General features: G+C 37.5%; 2 protein-coding genes across 5 annotated transcripts in view; both read right to left on the bottom strand.

Annotated features, from left to right (window-relative positions):
• XRN1 (5'-3' exoribonuclease 1) overlaps positions 1-13,330 on the bottom strand; it is a 112,319-nt gene extending 98,989 nt beyond the window's left edge. For all 3 annotated transcript variants that reach the window (XM_032408542.1, XM_032408545.1, XM_032408543.1), the window contains exons 1-2: positions 13,150-13,330; positions 3,229-3,461 (exon numbers count right to left, since the gene is read on the bottom strand). In XM_032408542.1, the coding sequence (XP_032264433.1) occupies positions 3,229-3,461; positions 13,150-13,224 (308 nt within the window). In that variant the 5' untranslated portion in view covers positions 13,225-13,330. The remainder of the gene's footprint in view (positions 1-3,228; positions 3,462-13,149) is intronic.
• A 1,622-nt stretch (positions 13,331-14,952) lies between these two features.
• The window catches only part of ATR (ATR serine/threonine kinase), a 97,399-nt gene continuing 90,272 nt past the window's right edge, over positions 14,953-22,079 (bottom strand). The window contains exons 45-47 of one of the 2 annotated variants that reach the window (XM_032408540.1): positions 21,417-21,568; positions 16,417-16,522; positions 14,953-15,316 (exon numbers count right to left, since the gene is read on the bottom strand). In XM_032408540.1, coding sequence (XP_032264431.1) covers positions 15,143-15,316; positions 16,417-16,522; positions 21,417-21,568 — 432 coding nt within the window. In that variant the 3' untranslated portion in view covers positions 14,953-15,142. The remainder of the gene's footprint in view (positions 15,317-16,416; positions 16,523-21,416; positions 21,569-22,079) is intronic. The other variant, XM_032408541.1, reaches the window with a different exon arrangement.

The raw sequence follows: 22,079 nt of genomic DNA, 5'->3' as shown, positions 1-22,079 counted from the left end.
CAAATTGAAGAGACTGGATAAGGATTGGGTGTGGAGAATGAGGAAGAAATAGTCCAAATTACTCTTGGACTCTTGGGTTGAGCAGCTATTTGCTATTGTTATCATTCACCAAAATAGGAAACAGAAGGAAGGCAGCTTTGAAGTGGACTTCAGTGCTGAACATGTTAAACCTGAAATGTATCTGTGGTATCCAAAGGAGATATTTAGGAGACATTTGGCTATATAGGGGTTCTGGAGAGAGATATCCACCAGGAAGATAAATTTGGGAGTCATCAGTATAGACACGGTAATTAAAATCACTGAATAAGATCACTCAGGACCAAGGATAGAACCTTAAGAAAAATCAATATATAAGAAAAAGGCAAAGGAAGAGAAGATAACAAGGAGATCAAGAAGGTGCAGTCAGAGGGGCGCCTGAGTGGCTCAGTCGGTTAAGCGTCTGCCTTCGGCTCAGGTCATGATCCCAGGGTCCTGGGATCGAGCCCCACATCGGGCTCCCTGCTCCGCGGGAGGCCTGCTTCTCCCTCTCCCATTCCCCCTGCTTGTGTTCCTGCTCTGTGTCTCTCTCTGTCAAATAAATAAATAAAATCTTAAAAAAAAAAAAAAAAAGGTGCAGAGTGTGGTTACATAAAGATCTAGAAAAGGAAGTTCAAGAAAGAAAGAATCATCACATTGTTAAATACTAGAGGTAAATGAAGTTAACATACAGAGAGAATTATTCTTTAGATTTAGTCATAAGGAGTCTATTTGTAATCTTTTAAGGAGGTTTTAGTGGTAGGGATGAAAGCCAGATGGCAGCAGATTTAAAGTAAGAGATACAGGAGATTATAATTAAAGATTATGAATGGAGAAAATAGTATCTGTGGTGTGGAGAATGAGAAAAAGCTGAGTAGGGGATTTCAGGGAAACATGGAGCACTCAATATCCATTTCATTCTCTTAGGCTGTCTTCTGATACTGGAGAGGTTAGAAACCTAAAAAATTAAAATCTCGGGCTTCCTTGCAGCTAGGTGAGTGGATATAACTTAGATTCTGTCAGTTAGATGCCTCCACAAAAGGTTTGGGAAGTGGAAGTGTGGTGAAGTCTGTATGACTGTTGAGGCAGAGGGTTTGTGGGGTGTGTGTGTATTTCATCAATAGTAGAAGAGCTCTCAATATTCAGTAGTTTTGTAGGTGCTAAGAAGCAAACTGTAGGGCAGATCTACCAGGTACGCTGGGGCTCTGGAGCTAATAGATACAGTGGTGGCTTCTTGATTGCTGAATTATAACTAAAGCAATGTATTTTTGGAGCCAAAAGTTCAGGTAGTATCTTCTTAATTCCTGGATCATAACTAAAGGAATAAATTCCTGGAACAACCTGTTCTGGTGGGGGCCTCTGAACTCCTCACCTTCTTGAATGTTGTAGTAATCATGCCACTGGTGGGTCAGTTCTGTGGTGCTGTTCTGAAGTCATTCTTGAAGGCTCACCTAAATTCCCATCCTTTTGACTCTTACAATGATTCTTTTTTTAAAGATTTTATTTATTTATTTGACAGAGAGACACAGCGAGAGAAGAAACACAAGCAGGGGGAATGGGAGAGGGAGAAGCTGGCTTCCCGTGGAGCAGGGAGCCCGATATGGGGCTTGATCCCATGATCCTGGGATTGTGACCTGAGCTGAAGGCAGGCACTTAATGACTGAGCTACCCAGGTGCCCCTCTTACAATGATTTTTATAAGCACCTAATTCTTTGTAATATATCCCCTTCTGCTTAAAATAGGCAGGCTTCTACTTCTGCAACTGAACAGTGACTGATATAGTGGGCTTATATAATCCTTTCTTAACACTAGATTTTCTAGCCCAGCAGTCCCCCCAAACTAGTTTAACAAATACCAGGGGAATCTGGTAAAAACAGTTTCCAGGGCCCAATTTTTGAGATTCAAATTAATTAAGTTTGGGTGGTACTTGAGGATCTAAATTTTAGAAGAGATGGTCCTTGTCTTTAAAGATGTCACAGTTGTTCAAATATTTTCAATATCTTTTCTCTTTTGGTATATAAATCACTACTTTTTACCAACCTTTTCTCATTCTCGTTGCTAGCCTTCTCTAAGGTACCCTCCCACCTTCCTTGATGATTTCCATTATTTGATTCACAGGTGCCTTTTCCACTCCTTTACCCGCTGTTGTGATGAAAGGATTCATTATGCTAACAACACATCAAACACACTGGACTCAAGAGTCTTCCCATCAATTCTAACAACCCTCTTAACTTTACTTATCCTACTCATAAATAAGGTCACAGCATGACCTCATTGTTTTTTAAAACTATTCCACATGCTCAGGATTTTGACGTTAAAACTCTACGTGCCTCTTCTCATCCTGTTACTTTTCCTACTATTGAACTCACACACTGGGGATGATAGTATCTCAAGTGTCCTAACTCAGCTCTCTTCTCATTACTCCATCAATCACCTTCTAGTCTCACTTGCCTTTCTGTCCAATTTGGACCCATGATCAGTCATAGTCAGCATCTAGCCCAGGGTCTGGGCATTCAACAAATGTTTGTTGAATTAAACTGTCAATGTTTCCATTAGAACAATCTCTCATTGCACCCCGTAGTTCTCTAGTTCAGGACAGACTATGAGAGGAGCTTTCTCTACTACAGTTGACCCTTGAACAACACAAGTTTGAACTGAATGGGTCCACCTATACATGGATTTTTTTCAATAAATACAGTATAGTACTGTAAATCTATTTTCTAATAACATTTTCTTTTCTCTAAGCTTACTATAAGAATATGGTATATAATACATACAACATAAAAAGTATGTGTTTATTGTTTATGTTATTGCTAAGGCTTCCAGTCAACAGTAGACTATTAGTTAAGATTTTGGGGAGTTGAGTTATATGTGAATTTTTGACTGTGTGGGGACTGGCACCACTTAACACTGCATTGTTCAAGGGTCAACTGTACCGCTCTTTCTAAATTACTAAGGAGAAGTTTGAAAAATTTATGACAGAGAACAACAGTAACTACACAGCCCAACATATGCTTTGAGGACACCTCACTTGAATTACTAATTTGTTTACTTGATTGATAAAATGTGACATAATCAGTTATTTCCGTTTCTGGGGGAATTTAAGCAGAAAAGAAACATGAACAGAAGATGCAGTGTACTAAGTCAGTTATCTTTAAAATAATACATTTTATTAGTCTAAGTAGTATTCTAAAATAAACCACAAATGTTTACCTAAAACGCCTCCCCCGCTGCTGGTTCATTTTTGCTCGAGGAGCCACACCATCAACAGCCATAAAGAACACTTTCCTAGGTTTAATAATGCGAAACAACACCTCCAAGTAGTGAAAAATATCAGTAAAGATTTTATCATCTGAAATTCTGAAGTGAACATCATCATCATTAGGATGGGAACATTGATGTATGATTCCATTCATATCCAGGTACAAGTTATCAAATTCAGGAATCTAAGAAATAAAGAAAAAATGATCAAGATTGTTACTATAATCAACGATGGATATTTAAGCAGCTGGGAAAAATAGCTGATAAAAAGCAGGATATAGGGGCATTCTTATTATATAAAAACTGAGAAAATAATCACAGTTGAATAAAGAAAGTAAAGAAAAAATGAACAGGAGAAATTGGTAAGATGGAGACATATTATATGGCTATATAATGCACCAACGGCTTGATCAAATTTACTGTCAGGAAATTATCTACTTATTTAAAATACCAAATGGGAAAATTTCAAATGAAGCGCTTGGTTCATTTGGTACTCAAACTATTAGTTTGACATCAACTTTTCTTTCTTTTCTTCTTTTTTTAAAAGATTTTATTTATTTGAGGGGCGCCTGGGTGGCTCAGTCACTAAACGTTTGCCTTCTGCTCAGGTCATGATCCCAGGCCCCGCATTGGGCTCCCTGCTCCGCAGGAAGCCTGCTTCTCCCTTTCCCACTCCCCCTGCTTGTGTTCCCTCTCTCGCTGTCTCTCTCTCTGTGTCAAAATAAATAAATAAAAAGTCTTAAAAAAAAAAAAAAAAAGATTTATTTGACAGAGAGAGACACAGCCAGAGAGGGAACACAAGCAGGGGGAGTAGGAGAGGGAGAAGCAGGCTTCCGGCGGAGCAGGGAGCCCGACGTGGGACTTGATCCCACGACCCTGGGATCATGACCTGAGCTGAAGGCAGATGCTTAACAACTGAGCCACCCAGGCGCCCCTTGACATCAACTTCTTAATGCCTCAATTTCCCCTATAAATGGGTAACATAATGCCCATTTAAAAGGCTCTTTGTACATGGTCATTAAAAGATTTTACAAGTGATTTAAAGCCTTAGTGTATATTTGGTTTCACTGAGAGTCACTGATTTGTTCATATTAATTTAGAAAGCTTAGATTATGCCAAGAAATTTAGGAAATTTTGAAAACAGATTTCTTGTTTTTGACATGTGGATTAAAAATATCTTAAACTTTGGCTAACAGGTGTCTACTTTTATAAAAAGACTTTCATGGCTCTGGCTCTCATTCATCTTTCCTTTATTTAAATGTTTGTGAGCAAGTAGGGGGAACACTACTGAAACAAATATACACTAACAAGGAAATGAAGTGGGCACAACTTAATAGTTATAATATCTAATTGTAATTAAAGAATTTGAGTAGTGTGTCTTACATACTAACTAAAGTACTTTGAATTTTCAGACATAAAAACATAATGAACTTTTCTTGTATAAACCTTATGAGAGCCATCTCTGAAACACTTCAAGTTTTATCATATGTACAGAAACGATACATTTTTCTCTTATTGAGAAAATGGCATGCTTCTGAGTTTGGGGAATGAAAAAGTTTTGGCCTTTGAATCAATGAACAGCATAAAAACGTATTGACAAAACCCCCATTTATACGGGATTGTACCAGGCACCACATAAAAAAAAAGTAAATGTCCTTACTGAGTAATAAGCTCAAATGACATGATAATTGTGATCATGAGGTTTTAAAAGTATTCAAGGGCGCCTGGGTGGCTCAGTTGGTTAAGCGACTGCCTTCGGCTCAGGTCATGATCCCAGGGTCCTGGGATCCAGTCCCACATCGGGCTCCCAGCTCGGCGGGGAGCCTGCTTCTCCCTCTGACCCTCTCCTCTCTCATGCTGTTTCTCTCTCGCTCGCTCTCCAATAAATAAATAAATAAAATCTTTAAAAAAAAATAAAAATAAAAATAAAAGTATATTCAAGATTTACTATTTGCTTCAAAAAATCTGAAAACCTCAATCAAAATCTCCAGGTGAGAACTTTACAAAATGATTCCAAAGTTTCTCTAGGAGAATAAACATGCAAGAAAGAATATTAAAAAAGAAAAGTAAATGAAGGAAATCTGCTTTATATGATATTAAAAATTATAAAGGTGATTGAACAAAATAGTTTAGGAATAGTTCAAGTGTGGGGTGCCTGAGTGGCGCAGTCGGTTAAGTGTCTGCCTTGGGTTCAGGTCATGATCCCAGGGTCCTGGGATGGAGTCCCACATCGTTGGGCTCTCTGCTCAGTGGGGAGCCTACTTCTCCTTCTCCCTCTGCCCATTTGTGCGCACCCTCCCCCCCCCACTCTCTCTGTCAAATAAATTATTAAAATCTTAAAAAAAGGGGCGCCTGGGTGGCTCAGTCGTTAAGCGTCTGCCCTCAGCTCAGGTCGTGATCCCAGGGTTCTGGGATCGAGCCCCACATCAGGCTCCCTGCTCCACAGGGAAGCCTGCTTCTCCCTCTCCTACTCCCCCTGCTTGTGTTCCCTCTCTCGCTATGTCTCTCTCTGTCAAATAAATAAATAAAATCTTAAAAATAAATAAATAAATAAAATCTTAAAAAAAAAGTAGTTTAAGTGTATACAGAAATTTAGTATATAAGAGGCATTTCAAACCAGTGAAAGGGATGGGGTACCTAGCTAACTATCTAGAAATAAAACACAACTGTATCTCATCTTATAAAACAAATTCCAGAAAGAGTAAAAATTTTTAATGTGAGAAATAGAAGTAAAAAAATTATATACAAATATTTTGGTAATTTTAGGGTGGGGAAAGCCAAAAATCATAAACCAAACAAACAATGGAGTTGGCAATCTATATTTTTTACATCTATAGGGTTAAAAAAAAGTAAAAAACAAGTTTAAACTGAAAATGACAAAATGCAGGGAAATGCTTGCAAATTACGATAAAATCAACATTCCCAATATACAAAAAAATCCTCTAATAAAAGAGCAAATTTTAAAAGCATGAAAAATGCACAGCAATTCAAAAAAGAGAGACACAAAAGTCTGGTAAATATATGAAAAGATGTTCAACATCCCCAAATTTCAAATTAAAATGTATCATTTTTTGCCATAACGTTAGCAAAGATTAGAAAAAAATGATATTACCCAGTTATTGGCAAGGTTTTGGGGAAACAGATATTTCATATGTTATTAAAAGTAATAGCTGGCATTTATTAAGCACTCATTAGGTGCCAAACATTGGGCCAAACATATTCATTGTCTCACTAAATTATGGTAACTTTAAAAGAAAAATATTTAGATTCTCCATTTTACAGAGGAGGAAAATCCCAGATATAGAAAAGAGAGAGAGAGATGGCATTTATACCCAGTAGTCTGGATGGGGATATAAATTGGTGTAATAATATGAAAGTATATATCAAAATCTGAAGCATATGTATCTCTGACCCAAGATTTCTTTCTTTCTTTTCTTTTTTTTAAGATTTTATTTATTTGAGAGAGAGAGAGAGAGAACCAACAGGGGGAACAGCAGGCAAAGGGGAAGGGAGAGGCAGACTCCCCACTGAGCAGGAAGCCCAACGTGGGGCTCAATCCCAGGACCTGAGATGGTGACCAGAGCCAAAGGCAGACGCTTAACCGACTGAGCCACCCAGGCACCCCCAGGATTTCTACTATTGGAAATTTATTCTGAGAAATAATCAGAAATGTGCACAAAGATGTAAGCACAAGAATATTAATGGGAGTACCATTTAGAAATAAAAAATGAAATCAAAATGCCTAATAACAGAAAACTGATGATAGTACATCCACACAATGGAATACTACACAGTAATTATAAATTATGATATACATTCATATTTGACATTAGATAATGTGTGTAATACAGATGGTCAAATGACAAAAGTAGGCTATAAAACAGCAGGCATATTATTATCCCATTTATAGAAAATACTTATCTACATGTGTATCTGCATATAAAGGTTAAGAGTACATAGAAACAAGATGGTACTGGTAGTTAACCCTTGATGATGGAATTTCAGTTGTTTATTTTCCTTTGGAAGATATAACAGCTTTTACATCTCTTTGTATTATATTAATTTTTACATAATGAGCACATACCTTCATAATCCGAAAAAAAACCCTATGATTATCTTTTTAGAAAAGAAATTTAAAAAATTCTCTTAGGTTTCAGATTAGCAAGAAAAATACAGAATGACTGAGTAACCACTGACTAATTCAGTGAAGAAAATGAGAACATGCAATAGAATCTTGCTCCTTCACAAACACATAATAATGGGGAAAAAAAAGAGAGAGAGAGAGGGGCAAACTGAGAAACAGACTCTTAACTATAGAGAATTGAAGACTGCTGGAGGGGAGGTGGGTGGAGCATGGGTTAAATAGGGGAAGGGGATTAAGGAGGGTACGTGTTATGATGAGCACCGGGTGTTGTATGTAAGTGACAAATCACTGAATTCTACACCTGAAACTATTATTACACTGTTAACTAACTGGAATTTAAATAAAAATGGGGAAAAAACCCAAAGACAATACTGAATTATTACATCTGTAAAACAGAAGTTTTGACGTTATTTTACACTTTCACCTCTCCTCAACCCCCGTATCTAATTAGTCACTTAGGTTTTGTTTTCTGTTCTGTTTTTTAAAATTTAACTTCCAAAATGTCTCTAGAATCCTACCCTCCTAACCATTCCCATTGTGTTAGGCAATCTCACCATTTTCTCCATCCCCAGATTTCCTGCCTTAGTTCAAGCCCTGAGTTTTCCAACTAGACTACTTGCTTTTTTTCTCTCCCACCACAGTGTAGTTAGCCATTTTTCTAATATATAATCTGATCATGTTGCTTCCATACTTAAACCCATACGATACTATAAACCTTTAATACCATAAAAGATTCTGTATGATTTGGCTGTTATCTCTCCCACCAATTCCATATTCTTTCCTGTTTGTACATATAGTCTACAAGCTAACTACATACAGTACGTTATTTAGAAAGCCGTAAATGCACTGGGTTTTTCCAAATCTCTGTGACTTAATAGATGCTGCTACTACTTCCTGAAATACTTTCCTTTATGGTCTTTCTTCCACTGATCTTGCAGATTTTGACTCAGCTTTCAAGATCCAGCTCAGGTATCTTTGGAAGTTTTCTTGTACTTACCCAAGGGGAAATGATGTTCCTTTCTCTATGTCATATCTTATTTGTTTCTGTGTTCCCAATGCACACAAGAATGCCAGGCACATATATTACATGCTCTGTACATTTTTGTTGAATGCTGAAGTGTAACGTTTGTCCTTTCCTACTAAACTGTGAGTTCCTCAAATCAAGGTCTCTGATTTGAGGAACTCACAGTTTAGCACAAAAGGACAGACAATACACTTAAGTATTTGGTCATGTTTAGAACTCTTGGCATACTACCTGACACAAAGTAGCAAATAAAAATATTTAATAATAAATAGCGGAGCTCTCCCTTTATTAAATGTGATAGCACATGTAAGCTGTAACACTTACTTTGAATATGCATTTATACTGCTTTAAATTGTGGTTAAGTATTAACTTTAGTATCTAATTTTCTCAAATTAGTTGAGTTTCTTTTTGCTAGTATACTTTGTATCCTACTTAGTGCAGCTGCAAAATGCATTTTTCATTAAGACAATGTATATTTGACTGTTTATGAGAGCTACTGGCAATTCTTTTGTCCCAGTTCTTTAATCCTATTTATCTTAAACACTCCCAAGATTTTGTTGCTTCAGTTCATTTTTTAATATGCATATTTTTTGGGGGGATGGGTGGAGGGAGAGAGAAAATCCTAAACAGGTTTCACGCCCAGCATAAAGCTCAATCTCACAACCTTGAGATCATGACCTGAGTCAAAATCGAGAGTCGGATGCTTAACTGACTGAGCCACCCAGGCGCTCCTTTAATATGCATGTTTTAAAACATACTATGTATTCTTTATGTTATATAGTATGATATGATTAATATTCATTCACTCAATAAATATTTACTGAAGATCTATTATGTACCACAAAAGTAGAGGCAACATATATATCTGATGAAAACTTAACCTTTACAAAAAAAAGGTCATACAACTAAGATTATAAACTCCTAGAGCCTATGTAGTTCTCTTTGTGATTACAATCTGGTACAGTGCTACTATAATAGCTAAAATATGGGGCACCTGGGTGGCTCAGTCAGTTTAGCATCCAAGTCTTGATTTCAGCTCAGGTCATGATCTCAAGGTTGTGAGATCGAGCCCTGCTCCACCCTGGGCATGGAACCTGTTTAGGATTCTCTCTCTTCCTCTTCCCCTCCTTGCTGGTGAGCAATAATTACAGGTAAGATCTGTTAAGCACTTGCCATGTACTAGACAGATTTAAATGCTTTACAGTTGACCCTTGAACAACACAGGTTTGAACTGCATGGGTCCCCTTATATGTGGATTTTTTTTCCCAATAAATACAGTACAGTACTATAAATATATTTTCTATTTTCCTATGATTTTCTTAACATGTTCTTTTCTCTAGCTTACTTTACTGTAAGAATACACGATATATATAAGATATAAAATATGTGTTAATTAACTGTTTATGTTATCAGTGAGGCTTCCAGTCAACACTAGGCTATTAGTAGTTAAGTTTTGGGCGAGTCAAAGTTATACTTAGATTTTTGACTGCGTGGGGGCTTGGGGGGGGTCGGTGTTCCTAATCCTCACATTTTCAAGAGTCAACTGTATGTGCATTCACTTACTTAATCACAGCAATCCTAATATTATTATCTCCATTTTGTAGCTGACAAAACTGAGTCACAAAAAGATTTGAGTTACTCACCCATAACTAGTAAAGTAAGTGTTGGGGCTAAATTTGAACCAAGCAGAACTGCTCTAGAGCAGTATTTCTTAATCTTTCTTACACTATTGTCCCTCTTCCAGGTAGCTCTTTAGACTTGTTTTTTCCCTAATCACCACCCTCCAATGGAATTTTAATACCATAGTTATACTGTATATCTGTTTATGCACTGTGGCACTTTAATATGTAAACCTCCACCCTCTCAACAATTTTGGCCCCCTTGGGAGCGATATTGTTCCTGTTCATAATTCATACTCTTGTGCCTGCATTTTTTTAAACCATGGTAAAATATACATAAAAAATTTGCCATCTTAACCACTTTTAAGTGTACAGTTCAGTAGTGTTAAGTGCATTCACATGCTTATTCCAGTGCCTGCACTTTTTTTTTTTTTTAAGATTTTTTATTTATTTATTTGACACAGAGAGAGAGAGAGAGAGCACAAGCACAAGGAGCAGCAGGCAGGCAGAGGCAGAGGGAGAAGCAGGCTCCCCATGGAGCAAGGAGCCCGATGCAGGGCTTGATCCCAGGACCCTGGGATCATGACCTGAGCCGAAGGCAGCCCTTTAACCAACTGAGCCACCCAGGCGCCCCTGGTGCCTGCACTTTTAAAGCCAATCTTGTATGCATTTTGCTACAAATTGTACAGAAAGAAACACAAGCTAACATTTCCATTTTAAAGTGTGTGCTCTTATATAGGGAGCACATTTGTTTTATCCTTTTCTATATCTGCCTCAGAATGATGCCTTGGCAAATCAGTTATGAGAGTTCATAGGAGGCCAACTACTCCTGCCCTTTAAAACCCCTTAGTTACAAATACTGCTATATAATTGGCCTACATAGTCTTTTAGCGAATATTCTTTAGTTCTCCTGTTCTCAGGTCCATCAGATATTGCCCCATTGCTTCCTTTTTCCTCTTGCAGGGATGCCAACACCAACTGGGTCTAGAGGCTATTGGTAGTTTGTCCCTACCTACTTGTTTTTGGGGGTTCGTAGGGATACAATATTACATGGTTTTGTCATAAATGTTCTATGGATTTCAAACTTTGCTATCTAGTTGTTCCTTTTTTTTTTTTTTTTAAGAGTTTATTTATTTGTCAGAGAGAGAGCACAAGCAGGGGGAGTGACAGGCAGAGGGAGAAGCAGGCTCCTCACTGAGCAAGGAGCCCAATGTGGGACTTGATCCCAGGACCCTGGGATCATGACCTGAGCCGAAGGCAGACGCTTAACGACTGAGCCACCCAGGCGTTCCTAGTTGTTCTGTTTTTATGTGAGGATTCAAAGAGACCAAAAATGATGCTGTTGTCTTTACCACCACCATCTTCCCACAACTTACTCCTCCTCCCAATCTCTTCCTCCCAGGACTAGCTTTTGAATCATTGTGACTTACTTAGGCTTATCGTCTTTTAAATACTGCTTAAGAGAGCAGCTGGTACCCCTTTATAACATTTGCTCTCTTTGTTGTTGTGGTCGTTGTTAACTACAAGAATCAAACATTTTTGAAAGACACCATTTTGATAAGCCAAGTTTTAAACCTATCCTTTTAAACCTATCATAAGACTGCCTTAAAGAGATTGTTTTTGCTCTTCAGTAAAAAAAAATTCTCAGGATGGTGAGAAGCCAAGACAGTTTCACCAAACCAAATTCTGCACCAAAGAGTACAGAATAAAAATATTAATAAACAAATTATATGTTATCAAGTCAATTCGAATAACAATCACATTATAGTGACTAATACATGGCAGGCACTCAGACTTTTGTTGAATGAATGACCCAGGAAAAGCCAAAGTCCGTTGTCTCCATTTCTGAAATGTACTAGTAATCTTTTTTTACCCTCTTCTCTGGAAAGAACTATTTCCTAAATCGACTCAACCCATGTTTCAAATAAATGAAAAATAAACTACTGTTTTGGAATTTTTTGTAAGCTCTTCTTCATTTACCAAATCTGACTGGGATCCAACAACAAAGTATCCCTTCTGGAAGTTTAACCCTATCTTCATGCTTATAGTACTTTTTAAGATTAAACCATAATTTAATAAACAGCATGATGGTGCTGGCTGGATTATTTCCCCTCACTACTACTAATAAAATGTTACCCAACAAAACTGATTCATTAGCTATACAAATATCAAAACTGATTTTCCTGTAAAATATAAAATGGACAAGAGATCTACCAAAATCATTAAATGTGACAAACACTAATGTATCACCCAAAGTCTAGTTTACCTAATAGATAAATGCTTACTATTTCTTTCCACAATTCCAATATATAAACATTTTTGGAATCCGCACAAAAACCTTGCACTGGGATATTATTACATACCGGATTACAAACCAGATATTATGACTACTAGTATTAGTGTTCTAGCAATCCATTTCTTTCTCTCCTCCCCGCTCTCTCTGTCACACACGGACACTCGCACACTGAAGTCTCCAAATAACTGCCCCTGCCCGTCCAAGTGTATTTTTGTTCCTTTTACGATCTTTGAGATAATCGAAAAAGAGTAACAAAAGGGTATCATAAATATGAACCATCAGCTATGTCAAAAAGTCTAGGCGTTGGGGGTGGGGTGGGATGCAGGTCCTGATAAGGGAAAGTAAACAAGGTGACTCAACTGCGGAGGCACTTATTATCGTTCGTACGTGGGTCTGTTGCTTTCAGAGGGGGATGGGCGGGGGGGGGGGACTCAGAACACCCGCTCCGGCTTTGCTGCCTCTATAAGCTCCCTGGGCAGGAAAGGAAAGAACTCACTAAAACGTTCCTCCCCAGGACTTAATTTCGGAATCGCGGAGGGCCCTGCCCCACGGCAGAGCTGTCAGAACGGCCCCGATTCCCGCGGCTCTGCCCACAGAAACGAAACCTACATCTTCGCCCCCATTCAGATCATCGGGATATCCTCAAACCTTCCCCTCCCCTCCCTTCACCGTTCATTTGGCAGACGACGAGCAGAAAGAGGAGGCTGGGGGGCCCTGTTCCAGGATGGAGGGAGGGCCGCGGGGCCCCGGGTTCTCGGCCTGCTAAGTCGCTGCCCCCTCGCTCACCCACCTGATGCTCTTTCACCACTTCACTGAGGCAGGGATACCGCTCCGAGATCCATCGGTAAAACTTGGGGACTCCCATTTCGACCGTCAACACTAATTCCAGTCAGGGCCAAACCGAAACCAAACGCCCCGCCGGGGCCTAAGCCGCTGCCTCCGGCCGTCGCTCCGCGGATGACAACACACCGCCCGCCCGACCATAGAGAGCACTCGCCGGGCCTAGAGCGGCCGATTCGAGGCCGCATCCCCGGGGCGTGGCTCTAATCCCGGCTCTAACTCGCCGCCGCCGAGCTCCCGGGTGGTAAAGTTTAAGAGCCGGGGGGCGTGTTGGTGCGTTAAATTTAGTTCTGGAATGTTTGGGGCGCCTGGGTGGCTCAGTCGTTAAGCGTCTGCCTTCGGCTCAGGTCATGATCCCAGGGTCCTGGGATCGAGCCCCACATCGGGCTCCCTGCTCAGCGGGAAGCCTGCTTCTCCCTCTCCCACTCTCCCTGCTTGTGTTCCTTCTCTCGCTTTGTCTATCTCTGTCAAATAAACAAATAAAATCTTAAAAAAAATTAAAAAAAAAAAAAAAAATTTAGTTCTGGAATGTTTGTTGACAGAGCTGTGCTTTGTAAGTGGACGTGGGAGTGGTGTGAAAACCTCACGAGCCTGCTGGAAGTTTTGGAACACTGGTATTTGTCCTGCTTCTGTATCCTGGAATTACTAATCTCAGTATTTTTCAACACAGATTTGGAAAGATCTGGTGATTTATTTGGTTTAGTTTATTTTGTTTGGGGAGGGGGAGGTTTTTTTCTGAGGAATATAACCCTGTATCAAACTTCTTTTAAAAACTTTTTTCCCCAAATTATTTGTTGGAAAAAATGTCCTAATTCCCCTCCACCCCCACCCAGCTTCCTCCTTAAATCAACATTAGGCTCCCCGAGGAAATGGTATACGTTTCACATTCATGTCTCTTGGTTTTCATGTTTTCCCCATCACACTCTAAACGGTGCAGAAAAGCGTAATTCTGTCCAGCGAATTTAAGTAAAATTCTGTTATAAAAAATTTTTCCATTTATTTGAATGTAATAACCTCATAATTTTGTAAATATTGTGAATTATTTTAAATCATCAGCAAGAAAACTTACAAAAAAATGAACATTAAAATATCTTTAATTTTAAAATCTTATGAAATTTTAAGTGTCTTCTAAGACCACTAGATTCTGTATTCTGGTAAACTCTCAGTATGGCAGAATCTTTAAAATTACATTATTGAGTTTTCAGATTCATGCTCTTTGGTTTATGTTTTTTTCCTATTACATTTTCAGCCATACAAAAAAGAGTTTTGTTAAGTGAACTTGATGTGTGTTTTGTGTTTATATCTGTTTTATTAGACTAGACAGTCAGTCCCTAGAGGGCAGGGCAAGTAGCTCTGTTCAGGAATCTAGCCTAGTGCTTTGCCTACAGCATTTATTCAGTGTAATTTTTTGTTGTTCAAATGAATCCTTTTGCTAGCTAGTACTTAAAAGAAAATCAATAAAAGTTATAAAATGAAATTAGGCTGGCTTGTTTCTTGCAAATACATCTTTTAGAGCATAAAAACATAAGATGTTCCATTTCTCCAGTTATAATGAACAATATATATTGAGAAAGCAGTTTAGGGGCACCTGGGTGGCTCAGTCAGTGAAGCATCTACCTTTGGCTCAGGTCATGATCCTAGAGTCCCCGGATGGAGCCCCAAGTTAAGCTCCCTGCTCTGTGGGGAGTCTGCTTCTCCCTCTTCCTCTGCCCCCTCCCCACTTGTGCTCTCTCTCAAATAAATAATCTTAAAAAAAAAAGAAAGCAGTTTATTTCTTATCAACGACATATATTATTTTAAATATTATTAACAATAAGGGAGTTAATACCAGTTGCTCCGAGAACATAAACTTATGCTGTACTTTGGAACTGAATATACAATCACAGTTAATACCAAATGTATTAATTTTAGATTATTAGCATATTCTTTGAAGTAATTTCATTTCACATATATGGGGTCCAACCAAGGTACATTTGGCACAGTAAGTTTTCATCAGTAGCTTCTTGTATAAGGTAATGCACATGTCCTTCAATAGATAGTGGCAGCCCTGTCACTCTATTTCGGGTCTTGATTACACCTTGCAGTCGCTGCTCGATGTCAAGAACATGGGTCTTGGCCTAATAAGAAGAAATTGAAAATCATAAGTGCTAAGAACCTAATAACACCTGGATATTGATAATTTGAAATTACTACTTTTCTGGTGTTTGACAAATGTTTATGTCATTTTACAAATCATCACCCCCTTTTTAGGAGCAAAAACAGGCAAAAGAGAGAAGAAATGAAACAAATGCAATAACTTGAGATACTGATTTTGAGGCTTGCAATATTGATTTAGCATCAACTGCATGGACATTTTTCTGGACTATGTGAAATACTGGGGACTCTCTTCCACATTACAATTCTAGAAAAATAATAATTAAAAAAATTTACCCCGAAATGTTAGGACTTAAACATTTGAATGAATATTCTAATCATAGCAACAATACTCTAAATGCCTAATATTTAGATTATGTTACTATGTGCAAATGGAATTCTAAGCTACTTGGAATGAAAGGTACACATTTCTCTCAATAGGAAAGCTTATAAAAATGCAAAAGTGAGAATGTTGTATTAGAATAACAATCCTCAATCTATTCTCACTTAATAAAAATGATTATCTGCAAACTTTGAAACTTCAACTAATGTTAGTTAAGGAGTGAATTGCTATATATTAAAGTTGAGACCTGCTGCTGCTTTCTAAGTTCAGGCAATCTGTGTTCCAAGTTTTTCCCACTATATACCATAACTGCAAACTGTCTATAATTAAACAAGTGTGTCTTGAACTTCATTACACAAATGATAATAATGTTAACATTAGTAATGACAATAAAGAAAACTTATTGGCACTTTCACACTAAAGAACTACATTTCAGGGGCACCTGGGTGGCTCCATTGGTTAAGCGTCCGACTACTGATGTTGGCTCAGGTCATGATCTCAGGGTTGTGAGATCTGAGCCACACATCAGGCTCAGTGCTGGGCGTGGAGCTTGTTTAAGATTCTCTATCTCCCTCTCCCTCTGTCCCTTCCCCTCCCTCTCTGTCTAAAAAAAATAAAAATAAAAAAAGAACTAGATTTCAGAGTTCAATGGCCAGTCAATTCAATGACAGTATTTAGAATCAATTCTCATTGACAGAGACGTATTATGTCAGCTCATATCACACTACACCTTCTACTAACCTTTTCATTGACAACCTCCCCAGTTTCATTCAGTGGTGCTTTGGAATGCCCTTTCACTGGTTTACTCCATTCCACAAGAGGATCATGTAGAAAAGTTTTTAAGACACTAAAATGCAAACAAATATGATGATACAATGTTATCTCTGTATAAAGAAGTGCCGCTACAGTCAACATGTAGGTGAAAAATAAGTGAAGGATGAGAAGCTAATGGTAATATTCTTATAACACACATTAGTACTGCATCAGTAAGACATGTGAACTTACTGTTTTGGACTGAGGGGTCGAAAGAAAAGAGGGAAGATAGAGGGGGATCTGAGGTGTCCTTGGAGAGTAGAGTAAGATGAGTTCTGTGTGCCATTTCTAAACGCATACTGTGTACTTCAAATACAACTACCTATGGAAAAACCTACTCAGGCACCTCAAATTCAGTATTTCCAAAACAAAACTCATTACCCCTTTCCCAAACTATTTTGCCTGTGTTCCCCAAATCAGTAAAGAACATTATTCACCCATTTGTCCTAAACAAAAGTCTAGGAATCATCCTTGCCTCTCCTTCCTCTTAACACTCAATTCTACCTCCTAAATCCCTTTAGAATCTACTTACCTTCATCTCTACTGTCACTACCTCATCCAATGCACCATTATTTCTTCCTGAGTTACTCAAACAGTCCTCTAACTAGTTTTCTGGCCTCTAGCCCAGACTGCAACTATAATTTTTCTACAGTGCAAAATCTGATGAATTTCATTTCTTCTTTTTAAATTTGCTTCTTACCCCAACCCCCAATGACTTCTGGTTGTTTTCAGAGCAAGATTTACATGTGTAAACCAGCCCCAGGTGGACTTTTCATAATCTAGCCCTGCTCATCTGTGCCATCATCACAGCACCATCTACTTGAAGTGTACCCTCTAGAAAACAGAATTACATTTTTTAGGCAGTCCAGGCCTTCACTTGCCTTGATATTTCTATCACTCAGAACACTCTCTTCCCCTTTGTGTGGTCAATTCCATTTATCATTAAGGTTTCAGCTACTTCCTTCAGAAATTATTTCCTGACTTCCCCAGATTGGATAGGGGCTCTTAGTGTTTCACAAGAGGCTGTACTTCCTCTTGCAGAGAATTTGCCTTTTCCTATGTCTAATTAACCAATACGTTCTACCAAAATGTCTGGTAGAGAGCTTTAAAGAAAGAAGGTGAATAAATGAGCTTTAAAAGTCCTTTTAAAAAAACTACATCCTGTAGCTAACATCATATTTAATGGTGAAAGACTGACTTCTATACCCCTAAAATCAGGAATGAGACAAAGATGTAGATTTCTCACCTTGTCTACCTGACATTCATTTAGCTAGGGGCAATTGGCAAGAAAAAAAAAAAAGCATGAGATCGGAAAGGAAAAAACAAAACTATCTAGCTGCAGATGTTGGAGAGAGAAAAATCTTAAGGTATCTACAAAAATAAGTATTAGAACTAATAAATGAGTTCAGCAGTGTTTGCAAAATATGAGATAAATATACAAATATCAGTTGTATTTCTAAACTAACAATGAATAGTGCAAAAATGAAATAAAAAATTCCATTTGGAATAGCATTTTAAAAAGCACATTTTTAAAAAATACAAGATCTGGGGACGGCTGGTGGCTCAGTCAGTTAAGCGCCTGCCTTCGGCTCAGGTCATGATCCCAGGGTCCTGGGATCAAGTCCCACACTGGGATCCTTGCTCAGTGAGGAGCCTGCTTCTCCCTCTGCCTGCTGCTCCCCCTGCTTGTGCTCTCAGTCTCTCTGACAAATAAAATCTTAAAAAAAACAACTGTGATTTAAAAAAAAATAAAAAAACCACAAGACTTGAAAACTAAAAATCACAAAACATTATTGAAAGAAATTAAAGAATTAAATAAATGAGAAGACATCCCACGTTCATAGTTCATAAGACTTAATATTTTTAAAATGACAATATTCCTCAAACTGATTAACAACTCAATGCCATTCCTATCAAAATCCAGGCTTGACTTTTTGAGTTAATAAGATGATCTTAAAATTCCTACGGAGATGCAAAGAACCCATAATAGCCAAACAATCTTGAAAAAGAAGAAAAAACCTGGAGCACACATACTTCCTAATTTCAAAATTTACTACAAAGCTACAGTAATCAAGACAATGTGTAGTAGGAATATGGTTAGATATAGAGATCAATGGAATAAGATTGAGAGTCCAGAAATAAACTCCTGAATATATGCCGAGACAATTAAGTGGAGAAGAATAATATTTTCAAAAAATAGTGCTAGGAAAACTGGATATACACATTCAAAGGAATAAATATGGACCCTCTACCTCACACTAGAAACACAAAATAACTGAAAATGATCAAAGACCTAGTAAATATAAGAGGTAAAACTATAAAATGCTTAGAAGAAAACAGAGGTGTAACTGTTCATGATTTGGATTATGCAATAGCTTCTTAAATGACACCAAAAGCAAGTAACAATAACAAAAATAGATAAATTGAACATCATCAAAAGTAAAAACTTATATGCTAAAAAGGACATCATCAAGAAAGTAAAGACAACCCACATATAGAGAAAAATATTTGCAAATTATGTATGTCTCAAGGATCTAATACCCAAAATATGTAAAGAATTCTTACAACTCAACAATAAAAAAAAATCCAATTTAAAAATGGGAAAAGTATTTGAATAGATATTTATCCAAAGAAGATACACAACTGACCAATAAGCACATGAAAAGATGTTCAACATCACTGGTCATTGAGGAAATGCAAGCCAAAACCATAATGAGATACCACTTGATACCACCCACTAGGATGGGTAAAGTAAAAAAGATAAATAACAAGTGTTGTTAAGAATGTGGAGGAATTGGAACCTTCATACATTACCAGTGGAATTGTAAAGTGTCACAACTGCTTTGGAAAACAGTTTGAAAGTTCCTCAAAATGTTAAGCTTAGAGTTCACATGTGACCCAGCTATTCTACACCCAGGTATACCCAAGAAAACTGAAAACATATATACACAGACTTTTCACAGTAGCCAAAAGATGTAAACAATCCAAATGTCCATTAACTGATGAACGGACAAAGAAAATGTGGTATACAGGGGTGCCTGGGTGGCTCAGATGGTTAAGTGTCTGCCTTTGGCTCAGGTCATGATCCCAGGGTCCTGGGATCGAGCCCCACATTGGGCTCCTGGCTCAGTGCGGAGCCTGCTTATCCCTCTCCCTCTGCCTCCCCCTTGCTCTCTCTATCTCTCTGTCTCAAATGAATAAATAAAATCTTAAACAAACAAACCCAAAATGTGGTATACAATGGAATATTATTAGGCAATAAAAAAGAATGAATTACTGATATATGCTATAACATGGATAAACCCTGAAAATATCACGTTAAGGGAAAGAAGACAGACATAAAATGCCATCCGTTGTACGATTTTATTTATACATGAAATGCCCAGAATAGGCTGATCCATTAAGACAGAAAGTACATTAGTGGTTGCTAGAAGATGGCAGGGGAGTAGGGATGGAGAGTGACTGCTAATTTATTTTGGGAGTGATGAAATGTTTTATAATTAGATAGCAGTGATGGCTGCACAATCTTGGGAATACACTAAAAACAACTGAAATGCACACTCTGAAAGAGTGAATTTTATGGTATGTAAATTACATCTTTTAAAAAACTGAGACATAATGGACATATATTAGTTTTAGGAGTACATGATTTGATATTTGTATATATATTGCAGAAGGATCACCACAATCTAGTTAATATCCATCACCATACAAAGTTTCAAATTTTTTTCTTGCGATGAGAACTTTTAATATCTATTCTCTTAGCAACTTTCAAATATACAATACAGTATTATTAACTATGTTCACCATAGTTAATATTCCCATGACTTATTTATTTCATAGCTGAAAGTTTGTACCATAGTTAATATTCCCATGACTTATTTCATAGCTGAAAGTTTGTACCTTCATCCATTTTGCCCATCCCTACCCCCAACCTCTGGCCACCACTGTTTTCTGTATCTATTTGCTCAGGTTTTGTTAAGTTTTTATTTTAATTCCAGTTACTTAATATACAGTGTTATATTAGTTTCAGGTGTACAATATAGTGATTCAACAGTTCCATACATCACCCTGTGCACATCATGACAACTGTACTCCCTAATCCCCATCACCTATTTAACCCATCCCCCCCGACCCTCGCCTTTGGTAACCATCAGATTGCTCTCTATAATAAGAGTCTGTTTCTTGTTTTGTCTCTCTTATTTTTTTCCCTTCCCTTGTTTGTTTCTTAAATTCTACATATGAGTGAAGTCATATGGTATTTTTCTTTCTCTGACTTATTTCACTTAGCATTATACTCTTCTAGCTCCATCCACGTCATTGCAAATGGCAAAATTTCATTTTTATGGATAAATAATATTCCATTGTGTATATATACCACATCTTCTTTATCCATTCATCTGTCGACAGACACCTGGGCTGCTTCCATATCTTGGCTATTGTAAATAATGCTGCTATAAACATCAGGGTGCATGTATCCCTTTGGATTAGTGTTCTTTTATTCTTTTGGTAAATACCCAGTAATGCGATTGCCAGATCAGATCATAAGATAGTTCTATTTTTTTAAGACTCCACATACAAGTGATCTCACACGGTATTTGTCTTTCTCTGTAGGACTTATTTCACTTATGAATAAATGCCCTCAAGGTCTATCTATGTTGTTGCAAATGGCAAAATTTCCTTCTTTTTTATGGCTGAATATTATCACAGTGTGTGTGTATTCATCTATCAATGGACACTCAGGTTGCTTCTGTGTCTTGCTACTGTAAATAATGCTGCAATGAACTGTAAGTTATTCCTTAATAAAGCTATTATTTAAAAAGATCTACTTTAATGCAAAGTGGCTTCTAGTATAAAAAAACATATTTAGGAACCAATAATTACATTCAAGATTACTGTTAAATTGTTTACAAAACATAGGTAATTACCTCATTAAAGGCTCTCTCTGATCTCGCATCAGCCTCATCGTAACTTCACAAGCCCTTCGAAAAAGACCTTCTGTTCCCATAGGACCCATTCCATTAACCATATTATGAGTCAGTCGAAATGGAACAATTTCTGGAACTTCAAAGGTTTCTCCCTTAAAACAATGCATTTTATTAAAAAGTCACAATGTTAAAATTTTAAATCTTTATGCAAAAAAATTAGATCTTCATGTCTAGACTCTAAAAGTGCAAAGATACCCTCAAAATATTTATATTTTTAACTACATTAAAGGCCTCTATCATGAAGAAGCCATATAACTACCTCTGATCTAGAGGATGGATGCTCACCAGTCACTGAATTACAATAGTGAATATTACTATAGAGAAATTTTTATGCGTTCAACATTTAGTCTCATATTAACTTCCTTACTGCTCTTCTTGAATAATATAAAATAAAAACAAATATTCTTATATTTTTCTTTTTTAAGACTTTCACTTTAAAGCAGGAAAGGAAAGAAACAGTCAAATGTTAGATGCTCATATCCCTCAGACAGAATATGTTAACATATAATATAATGAAGTCCAGTTCATTTATTTTCTGCCATTCTCAACCTACCTTCCATAAGGCCTTTTTATCCCCAAACTTACTGAGTTTCCCTAAATTCC

This window comes from Phoca vitulina, unplaced genomic scaffold (assembly GCF_004348235.1).
Source record: "Phoca vitulina isolate PV1807 unplaced genomic scaffold, GSC_HSeal_1.0 scaffold10, whole genome shotgun sequence".
NCBI classification, from domain to species: Eukaryota; Metazoa; Chordata; class Mammalia; order Carnivora; family Phocidae; genus Phoca; species Phoca vitulina.
The sequence above is the reverse complement of the archived record's forward strand: the minus strand, read 5'-3'. Positions and strand labels throughout refer to the sequence as shown.